This window comes from Poromitra crassiceps (assembly GCF_964638095.1).
Source record: "Poromitra crassiceps genome assembly, chromosome: 1".
Classification (NCBI taxonomy): domain Eukaryota; kingdom Metazoa; phylum Chordata; class Actinopteri; order Beryciformes; family Melamphaidae; genus Poromitra; species Poromitra crassiceps.
The window spans coordinates 98,139,337-98,150,357 of record NC_139623.1 but is presented as its reverse complement, the minus strand read 5'-3'; the positions used below and the strand labels follow the sequence as shown (position 1 = coordinate 98,150,357).

General features: G+C 44.8%; 1 protein-coding gene across 1 annotated transcript in view; it reads right to left on the bottom strand.

Moving 5' to 3' along the window:
• Nucleotides 1-3,306: 3,306 nt before the first annotated feature.
• Nucleotides 3,307-11,021, bottom strand: part of LOC310781109 (serine/threonine-protein kinase PAK 3-like) — a 57,541-nt gene continuing 49,826 nt past the window's right edge. Inside the window, exons 12-16 of the mRNA XM_083641652.1 lie at nt 5,625-5,742; nt 5,338-5,437; nt 4,079-4,275; nt 3,845-3,982; nt 3,307-3,435 (exon numbers count right to left, since the gene is read on the bottom strand). Of these exons, the coding sequence (XP_083497778.1) occupies nt 3,346-3,435; nt 3,845-3,982; nt 4,079-4,275; nt 5,338-5,437; nt 5,625-5,742 (643 nt within the window). The 3' untranslated portion in view covers nt 3,307-3,345. The remainder of the gene's footprint in view (nt 3,436-3,844; nt 3,983-4,078; nt 4,276-5,337; nt 5,438-5,624; nt 5,743-11,021) is intronic.

Sequence of the window (11,021 nt, the reverse complement as noted above, 5' to 3'; positions counted from 1 at the left end):
AGCAACCACAGAAAAAGGGGCAGGTCAGTGATGACTGTTGTCCCAAAATTCACCTGCTTTGTGCTCATAGTTCAGACCTGTACATTGGGGGGGAGGGGGGGGGGGGGGGGTGGAGGAGGCAAATGTCGCAGGGCCAGATGCTTCCTGACAGGCCACCCTCACCTACACACACATACACACAGACTCTCAGCAGTGGTGCTCCAGAGGGACAGACTGTGTGGGCCTGCACACAGAGCTGGCTGGCTCTCTGTCCAGCTGAAGGAGAGGTTTGATCCAGGGGGGTGAGACAGAGCGTGTGTTCGTTTCCTTTTCTTCAGTTTCCAGGGTGCAAAACATTTATTGATACATACCATATAGCAACCTGAATATTGTCATTTTAAGTTACATAATTCTGAAAAAAGGAGGGGGGGATGGATTTTCCATATTTACATACGTACATACATTATTCTAACAATCTTAACCTATTTGAAGATGAAATACAGTGTATAGTTGGTTTCACATGCATGGAATCTGTCACATCGTCCTGTCTAACATCACTCCTTCATCTTCTGTACATCAATGGAGGTACAATATGAGCGAGCAGCAGCTACCCTGCACCTCAAAGTCAAGGTGGACAACAAGAGTGAGGCATCTTCTAGTGCAGATTGAGGTAGCCCCCCCCCCCCCCCCCCAACACAGACACACATGCACACACACACGCACGCACGCACGCACGCACGCACGCACGCACACACACACACACACACACACACACACACACACACACACACACACACACACACACACACACACACACACACACACACACACACACACAGAGGGATGCCACACAGGAAATGCTCAATTAAGCTATCAAATACAGACACAAAGTAGTTTATAGATCACTTATGTACAGGAAGGAGTTTTACCACTTACCAGGGATGAAAGGAATGGCAGAGAACAATGTGAACTGAAGTGAACCTCTAACACAGTTCTGATTTAGACAGGCTACAATCATCAAATGACACTCACTACTTTTGCCCGCTTGGGGAAATGACTGAATAACATTCACTCACGATCCGCCACACATCCAAAAACACACAGCAACACATACTTGGATAGATCTACTGTATGAGAAAAGTCACATAAGACAGAGTGGGGGACAGAAAGACACTGGAGCGATACATCAGCACATCCTAACTGTGTGCAGTGCCTCATTACAAACTGTATGTACATGATGTCCTTATGGACAGGCAGGCCACGTTTGTTTTGCTATTCAATCCCAACATGAGGCCACACAGTTGGAATAATGTACTCTCCTGCAGATGATTTCCCAGATTGTAGAATCATTATAAAATCCATGAAACTGCTTTATATTTCTTCACATTTTTACTTGCTTTATGTTTCTACTTCTATTCAAAGTTCTTTGAGAAAGGCATTATTTCAATAATTATTCCACACCAGCTGTACTCTTATTGTTTCTATCGTTAGTCAGGGGATATTCTGCTTACAGCTATTTGAAAATAAATGTGTCCATTGTTTCCATTATGTAGGTTTGACATTAATCAAACGCATCCTGGGGTTTCTGAGAGCTTTTGTCTGTGTTCAAAAACCAAATGCTTTGAAGGATATTTGCTGTCTCCTTCTGTTCCTTGCTTCACCACCATGTACTGTATGTGTTGTACACACACACACATGCGCGCCCACACGTGCGCGCACACACACACGCACGCTCGCGCACGTGCACACACACACGCACACACACACACACACACACACACACACACACACACACACACACACACACACACACACAGAAAGGTGTCAGACACAAGGATGCGTATGGTCCCAACTCCACTACATCTATATAATGTCATGTCTTCTGTTTGCCTTTGGAAAGAAGGAAATGATTACTGTCAGGTCTACAAGCTGAAATCTTAGGCTAAACCCTATCCAAAATATGAAGTGGAGGTTTATGTATGCATGCATTTTAATACAGCCTAATTTTCAGATCAAATAATATCAGCTGCATGCATCGGCAATGACTATGATTGTGCACAATTTGTATTTATAGCCTTTCTAATCATACCTGGGATACGTCTTAGTGTAATTAAGTGTCTCTCTAGATTTTCTAAATCACAACTGCATACGTAGCACTTGTTGACTGTAATTTATTCAAAAATTTATTTTTGTGTCAATTTGACTGACTTGATTATTAGTATTGAATATTTCAGTTCTAGTTGAATTTGGTGTTTTAGGAAGACAAACATGTTTCAATACACATTTCAATATTTTACAGCCTCCCCTAGACCATGAAACCTGATATTTAACAAAACATGCTGAATTCAGTCATATATATTATTTGTGGTGGCTACTTCTTAAAAAAAGAAAGGGGAAAAAAGTCAAATAATTGAAGTGACTGAAAAATGGCTACCGGTAATTAACTACAGGTAACTTCCACGAACTTTGTGACAGAGATGTTGCCTGAAAGAACTGGGCTCAAATGAAAGGTGAGACGTGTATCTCTTCACTGAGACAGAAGTAGATGAATGACCGAGGCTAAAAGGTCATGTGAAATTATTCCTGTCTTTCCCCCCTGTAACGGCACCCCTACACATACACACACACACACACACACACACACACACACACACACACCTTGAGATGTGACAATCTGCAGGGAATTAGCACGGTCGCTCCACAGAGGTCGCTCCACAGAGCCATGGTCATGCAGGCAGCGGTGCGGTCCAGAGTCCCAGAGTCACTCTCTCACATCGGGTCACTGCGGGTGCAGGTGTGACCTGATCGTGCCTTATGTAGGGACTGGAGGACAGAAAAGCCCAGCCTATAGCTGGGCAGGGAAGGAATCGCAAGCTCTTCCTTTTCTAATTTTCTCCTCTTCACTCCTAAGGTTTCTCTTGCTTAAAACCTTGAAAAGGAGTGCACTTTAGTTTCTATTCGATTTTTTTGACACCCTTTTTTTTGGTTTGGAGGTGACCGCCTCCCCAACAGGACATATGACACGGAGAGATGTGCACATACACAAACACGCACACGCACACGCACACACACACACACACACACACACACATAGTGATGGACTGCTCTACAGAGTGCTGGAGAAGTGAATGAGGAGGCAAGGTCTTTTCAGCAGCATGGGCTGAGAGGCTGCAGGCCAGATGTCCATCCTACAGAGGAGGCCTGGGGGGTCTTTTGTCCTTGTGCTGTCACTGTATGCCACACAAGCCCCACTTTGTGCTGTCACTGTCACCCACCGCCCGCTCACCCAACCCCTACACCCCCCTACGTCAACACACACATGTCAGGGGCGGGGCTCCAGCCTCGGGCGCGGACGATGGGCACACCTTAGCGACTGCTGTTCTTTATGGCTTCCTTTGCGGCTACAATCAGAGGCGTCAGGCTGGATAGAGGCTTTGCTAACTTCAGGAAGGAATGCTGCAGAGGACAGGAAAAAAAAGGGAGGGGGGGGTTAAACAATTTGGAGAAATGACAGAATTGGAATGATAGAAAGTTGTCATTTAGTAATCCATCTACGAGCAGAGGAGATGCTAGTGCAGTGACCAGGACACATACCCTTAATCCAGCTTCCCACCTGCAGACATGGCCAATTGTGTCTGCAGGAGCGTCTGACCAAGCCAGAAGTACCGCTGCCGGGAATTGAACCCGGGTCTCCGCGGTATTGGAATTGAAATTGTGTTGAATTGAATTGTATTGGAATTGAAATGGTGATTGCTAAATGTAAATAACAGATATGCATTGGTATCCAATGCAAAATGGTGTGGAGTAAGCCAGTTATGCTTTTACCTCTACAGTACCCAGATGCTCCTGGAGTTATGGTTATTACCTGGAGCAGCTCCTTGGCCGAGCCTCTGCGGTCAACATCCATCTCCAGACAGCGGTTGAGGAAGTCTCTGAACACAGATGACAGCCTCTCTGGGTTCTGCAGCTCTGGAGTCCCATTGGTGGCTATCAGGTACAGGGCCTGGAAGGACAGGGCAGGTAGGAGAATATCAAATGACTGTATGGATACTGTATGATCACTGGGGAAACATGCAGAGTAGTGCATTTGGTCTCTAACCCTGAGTGGATTCTCATTCAGGTAGGGCGGTTCTCCCTCCACCATCTCGATGGCCATGATTCCCAGAGACCAGATGTCCACCTTTGGCCCGTAGGCCTTCCGGGTCACCACCTCTGGTGCCATCCAGTAGGGCGTGCCCACCATCGTGCTGCGCTTGTTCTGCTCCGGAGTGATCTGCGCGCAAAAGCCAAAGTCCGCTGCAGAGGGGGGAGAGAGAGAGAGAGAGAGACACACACACACACACACACACACACACACACACACACACACACACACACACACACAGAGAGAGAGAGCTGTGTTATGTTCCTTCTTCATAACTGGCTTACTCCACATCATTTTGCATTGGATACCAATGCATATAGTACATCTGTTCTTTACATTTAGCAATCACCATTTCAATTCCAATTTCAATACCAATCTCCTAGTCAATTCTTAACCTGAATTTCTAACAATTCTCTACCAGAAAGTGCACTTTTCTTGCAAATATGACCTGGAATATGTAGTGGAACCTCTGTATTACTGTATTACTGTCTCATTCTCAGATCCTTCATGATAATCAAGGGTCTGGTAGCAACACATCCAGATTCTGTGCACTGAAAACCACAAACCATGGTTGAGGGGGTGACGATTATAAGCCTCAGCATCATCTCAGCATCCACTACGTCAGGGGTGGCCAAACTACGGCCCGCGGGCCAACTGCGGCCTGCTGCCTGTTTTTAAGTGGCCCGCCATGAATTTAGCAAAATTTCTCGCAGAACCAAATGAAATGTGAGTTCACGTGCCGGGCTGGTTTACCAGGCTACCCTACAACAACTATATAGGGGCATTTATTCGTCCTCCCCTTTCTAGTTCCTGTACAGGATTTATATTAGTTGCCCCCAGAAGCTTGTGCAATGCTCTCTCAGATTAATGTTTCTGTTGACCATGTGTCTTGTGTTTTTTGTTTCTGTTAATCAAAATTCAAGATCAAGATTATTTTAATGGTCATAGTAAGTAAACATGTTACAAATGAGGAATTTGTCTTTGTGCAGTATACAGCACAGCGATCAGAGCAATACAAAACATGGAGCACACAGAGAGACAATCTTCAAATTATAAATGATAAACTGCAAAGTAACAGACCTTTAAAGTAACATATAGTGGAGTCCATGTAAAATGTCCAGTAAGTCCTTGAGTGATGTATATCTGATGTTGAACTCTTCCACAGTAAAGAGGAGGAAAAATGTCCATGTTTGATGAAGAACCTGTTGACTTACTGAGCTTGACGGAGCCGTCCATGCCCAAGAGGATGTTGTCACTTTTGATGTCTCTATGGATCACTTGGTTGGAGTGTAGGAAGTCCAGGGCTTGAAGACACTATATGAGGAGACGTGAAAAGTTTGAGAATGTGGCTGATCAGCACCCACGCATGCAGATGGAAATCTGTCAGAACACAACGTCTTCTTCTCTTGGCTGAGTGAAGCGGACAGATTTGTTTGCATGTGCCCACCTGGCTGTAAGGGTGAGTGGGCGGTGTTGCTGCTGTATAGACTTGGCTTCTTACCTCTCTGCAGACTGCAGCAATCTGGCCCTCGTCCATGCAGGTCTCAGTCACTACATCTGTCAACGAGCCTCCAGCCAAATACTCCATCACCACCCAGAGCTCATCTCCTACCAGGTAACTAGAAAAAGAGAGAGAAAGAGGGTGAAAAACAGAACCCGCATGGTTCATGTCAATTCTACCAGGAGCAGAAGAAGAATCTGTTGAGTGTTTTATAAAAATAAAAATAAAAGGATTTTGGAATAGTGTGGAATAGTGTAAAAGCAAATATTGCTGTATTCCTTTTATTTCGAAACAGGAGGTGGCAGTAATGTGCCTTAATGCTGAATGTAAAACCCCATTAACAAACATGAAAAAGAATGAGGTGTTCAGAGGCTTAGGTTTAGTATGAGATGTCCATGAATACTGATGGCGGGTTGGGGATCATCTACAGAGCCATAACAAACTGGAAGAATTGACACCTTAATATCAGTCTAATGAAAAATACATCGGGCCCTATCTTGGTACAGGCGATATCCCCTATTTACGCTTGCGCACCTGTTTGCGCATGCCTTAAGGCAGGGAAGATTTCAGTCCACTGTCCGGGTGTTATGCAGAGTTTTGCACCCCCGCCCAGCAGCAGCAAAACGCATCCCCACCTCACGGGAGCATATATTGTAATGATTTATACAGAAACATAACTGTTTAAAAATGATATAATTGTTTGGGTAGACGTGACCTCCATGTTTTTAAGTTAAAACAGACCAAAAATGCAATTACTCGCGGGGGAGCATAACTGGTCGCAACAACGGGCGCAAACGCAGATTAGAGGCATGCCAAATCATTTATGCAAGGTGCAAACAGGATTTGGGGCGGTGTTAACCACCAGAATTATTCACAGGTGACAATGCCTGGGCGTTACATCAATCAGATTCCTGTCTCGCAGTCCCTGTACAGTTTGCGTGAGGCATGCTGTAATTCTCCCCATGCGTAACTTGGATAGGTGTAGGCCTATTGACTGTATATATTGTCCCTATCTCATAACGACATCATCACATCATATACTGTACCTGTTGAAAACATCTGAGTTTTGATGCAATTCGGGTTATTTTGTTGACTGGGGTGGGACAATGGAAACGTGTTTGCAGCGGGTAAACGGCGGAGACAAAAGAAAAGATTGGAGGATTTACAGTGAGTGAACTCAATTAAAACTCGACTTGTACCGAGGACAGAGAGAGATGGAGAGAGCTTGTGACAAATCGGCTGTGATGCCAACGACCCTCGGGGTTATAGGAGGTGAAGGTGAATAGCCTATTGCAAGTAGGCTACAATGTACAAGTTTTCTCCATTAATTTACCATAGCCTAACCCCTCCTTGCAATGTGATAAAAGTTGTAATGACGTTTCTGCGCTGCGCGGAGATAATGGTGCGCTCAAGCGCAGCAAGTGTTTTAGCGGATAAGAGGTCCTTTTTAAAGCTCTTAGCGCAAAGTAATTGCGCGCTGCTGACGATAGGATAATGCCATCTATCCCCACATTTTAGCACTGAAACGCCTGCTTTGGCATGTGGCACGCCTATGCCCAGTACAATTATGCAGGCATGCGCTTGTGCCCACAATTTGCATTGCACACGGCGTTAAACGAGCGCAGACGCTAAATTACCGCTTCTGCGAAGATATGACAGACTGAATAGTAGGAGGTATGACTCTGTACTAGTTTTCAATATGAATTTGTGTCCCGCTTCATATAACTCACATTCTTTTAAAATATCACCTATTATATAGATTTCTATTAGTATTCTACCTAAATGTATGTTCAGTGTTGACTGGCTTTGAATTGCATGTATCTTTTTTCCATATCAATGTAAGCTTTGACATTTCATATATGAATGTACTGATGTAAGTTCAACCTTAATGTATTGTTACAGTTGTCCCCTTCCCGCATAGATATATAGGGCCCTATCTGCCCCATGGCCTTAAAATTGCGTTTAAGGCCAGGCGCAGTGCAAATTGTGGGCGTGGTCAAGACGCAATCCATATTTTGCCCTCGGCGCTAAACCCATCTGTTAACCACTTAACACGTTCACTGCCATTGACGAGATATCTCGTCTTAAAAAAATCCAACGGTTGACTGCCAATGACGAGATATCTCCTCTTAACACGTTCACTGCCAACGACGTATTACTCCGTCAAAAAAAATCCAACGGTTCACTGCCAATGACGTATTACTCCGTCAAAAAAATGTTTTTTTTTTTTTGACCGTGGGATGTGCATCTAACCCTTTTACATCTCTTATATAATTATTGGAACCACCGAACGTTTACAACCCATTCCACCGACCCACTAAGTGGCGACAGTGCTCTCCTGACTAGAGGAAGGCAAGCATTTTCATGAGAATGGCTTCCTCGAAGCCATTCTCATGAAAATGGATTGGCGAAAACGCTTTCGTTTTCGCGCTGATTGCTGGCGGTGCGGGATTGCAAATTTGCATAATAGATTACGGGTGGAACACACTTTGAAACACGCAGCATAAATATGACCAGAATCGCAAAAGCTTCATCAAAGCTCTCAACCAAAACTCCAAGAAACGAGCGACTCCATCCAGACTTCCTCAAAGAGCGGCCGCGCAGACAGGCACAGCAGCAGCAAAGCAGTGAGACTGGTGACGCGAGGTTACAGCAGCAGCAGCAACGAGCTTGTGACACGGCCGCTGCAGCCAAGAAGAACACACACGGAGGGAGGAGTTGGAAGCAGAGGGGGGTTTCGTGCTGTTATGGAGGAAATTACTGTTCAAAACTATTGTTTAGATGTCTGACGTCTTACTGATGCCAAAAATGAATGGTTAAAGTGACTGTTCTATCGAATTTCACAAAAAGCCGTTTATCTCTGAATAATTTTTCAGACGCTGAAACCATGCTGTATTCAACTGCTAATGCTTACATAACTACTAACTCTACAAACTAACTCTTTTAGACAGAGAAAGCACACATTCTATTAGTTCTTTTGAGATATTGTGTGTTCACAAAATCTTAGCAGAAAATAATCCTCGGGTCTTGAAAGATGAGCCAGAATCCTCAAAAAAACCCTCTGGCAGAACCTACCTACAGTAAAAAAAAAACGGCTGGCAGTGAATGTGTTAAAAAAAAAAAAAAAAAAATTGACGGTGGGACGTGGATCAACGCCCCCCACGTCTCCTATAAAAATATTGGAGCCACCGAACGTGTACAACCCATTCCACCGACCCACTAAGTGGCGACAGTGCTCTCCAGACTAGAAAAAGCCGAGCCAAAACTGCAGGGGAACGCGCGAGGAAACCATTCTCTCATACTGTAAAATGGATTGGCGAAAATGCTTTCGCTTTCGCGCATTATCGCGCTGGGAGCTGGCGGTGGGGGATTGCAAATTTGCATAATAGATTATGGGTGCAACACACTTTGAAACACGCAGCATAAATAAGACCAGAATCGCAAAAGCTTCATCAAAGCTCTCAACCGAAACCCCAAGAAACGAGCGAGCCCATCCAGACTTGCCCAGCGGCCGCCAGCAGACAGGAGCAGCAGCAGCAGCAGCAGAAACGAGCTTGTGACACGCCCGCTGCAGCCAAGAAGAACACACACGGAGGGAGGAGTTTGGAGGAGAGGGGGGTTTCCTGCTGTTATGGAGGAAATTACTGTTCAAAACTATTGTTTAGATGTCTGACGTCTTACGCCAAAAATAAATGGTTAAAGTGACTGTTCTATCGAATTTCACAAAAAGCCATTTATCTCAGAATAAATTTTCAGACGCTGAAACCATGCTGTATTCTACTGCTAATGCCTACATAACTACTAACTCTACAAACTAACTATTTTAGACAGAGAAAGCACACATTCTATTAGTTCTTTTGAGATCATTTGTGTTCACAAAATCTTAGCAGAAAAGAATCCTCGGCTCTTGAAAGATGAGCCAGAATCCTCAAAAAAAAACCTTGGCAGAACCTACCTACAGTATTGAAAAAACGGCTGGCAGTGAATGTGTTAACCACGCCTTTTAAGCGTACAATTATTCACAATGCCCTCATTGTAGAACTGCAGTAAACAAATCACAAGCTTCCCTTTCATGCTCCAATTCCACGGAGCGATCCAGTCCGGTCAGAAAAGCCCGACCAAAGCGCTCTGAGCTCCCCCCTCCCTCTTTCATCCCCGTCTGTCTCCATATACATTATTCCATATTATTATGCTCCTCAAATCTCACTGCAGTTTAAATACAGCAAGCATGTAAATATGCTACACTATAGCAAGATCAAAGTGAAAAGAATGTTCTAAACGCATCGGCTAGAAAAATATAGCCTATCCCTGGATGTCATGATGAGATTAGATTGGTGAAAGTTTGGGCAGAATGATATCGTTTTCTCTCGCTACCTTTTCTTCTCCCCCACTGCACAGGTAGGATGATGCAACAGCACCTGAATGACAGGGGCTCAAAACTACGGTATAACAACTTTTTTTTCCATGGGTCTTTGTGCCTGCCTAGTGTCTACATAGGCTATACATTAGTGGCTTTTTCCCCAAAATAGTGATGGTTCTGTCATTCTGTGGTGTAGCCTACATTTCAGATCTGATGCTTGCAGTGCTAGGGACAGAAATTGACACGCGAGAGAGGGAGTGAGAGAGAGAGAGGGGGGGGGGGGAGAGTGAGTGCATCCCCGGGGCCGGCGCGCTGAATCTGCATCTCCGCTGCGTAATTATGCACGCAGTGTTTAATGCCAGTTTAGCGCCTAAGGCCAGGGGGAAGATAGGGCCCATAATATTCATTTCTATTGGTTATGGCTGATTTGGCTTTGATGTGTGTGGTGTTCAGTTGTAACGACAGGCGGCGCCCTTTCGTCTTTCGGGGCTGCCGTAACTGTGGTTAAAATGGCCGCCACGCTTGCGTGCTGGGTCAGTCGGCCCATACAGAAGACTAGGGCCACACATGGTTCGGAGGACAGGTTGTTGACAGCCTATGTGAGGTAAAATTTTTGTTGTGCACCATTCACTGTCTTTATGTTTTTGTCCCACTCATGGGACCACCTGAGCGCAAGAGGATCAGCGTGGATGCCTCACTGGCCCAGGGCCGTGAGTGAGTACCCCCATTTTCTCTGACAAATCAGCTTTACTCATTGTTCCTGTTCACTATGTTGCGAGTCACTTACGTCAGTCAGCCCCTAGACATGGTAAAATAATGTATGAGCGATAGAATGACTGGACCGACTTGTAACAGTATATTAATGTAATGTAATGTTTATCGTGTAATGTGTTAAGCTATGTATAAGGTGTGGACCCCAGGAAGAGTAGCTAATTGCCATGGCATTAGCTAATGGGGATCATTTAAATAAACAAATAAACAAACAAACAAACAAATGTTTCTTTTAATCAAAATGACCTGAAATAGGTCTTCGGCCC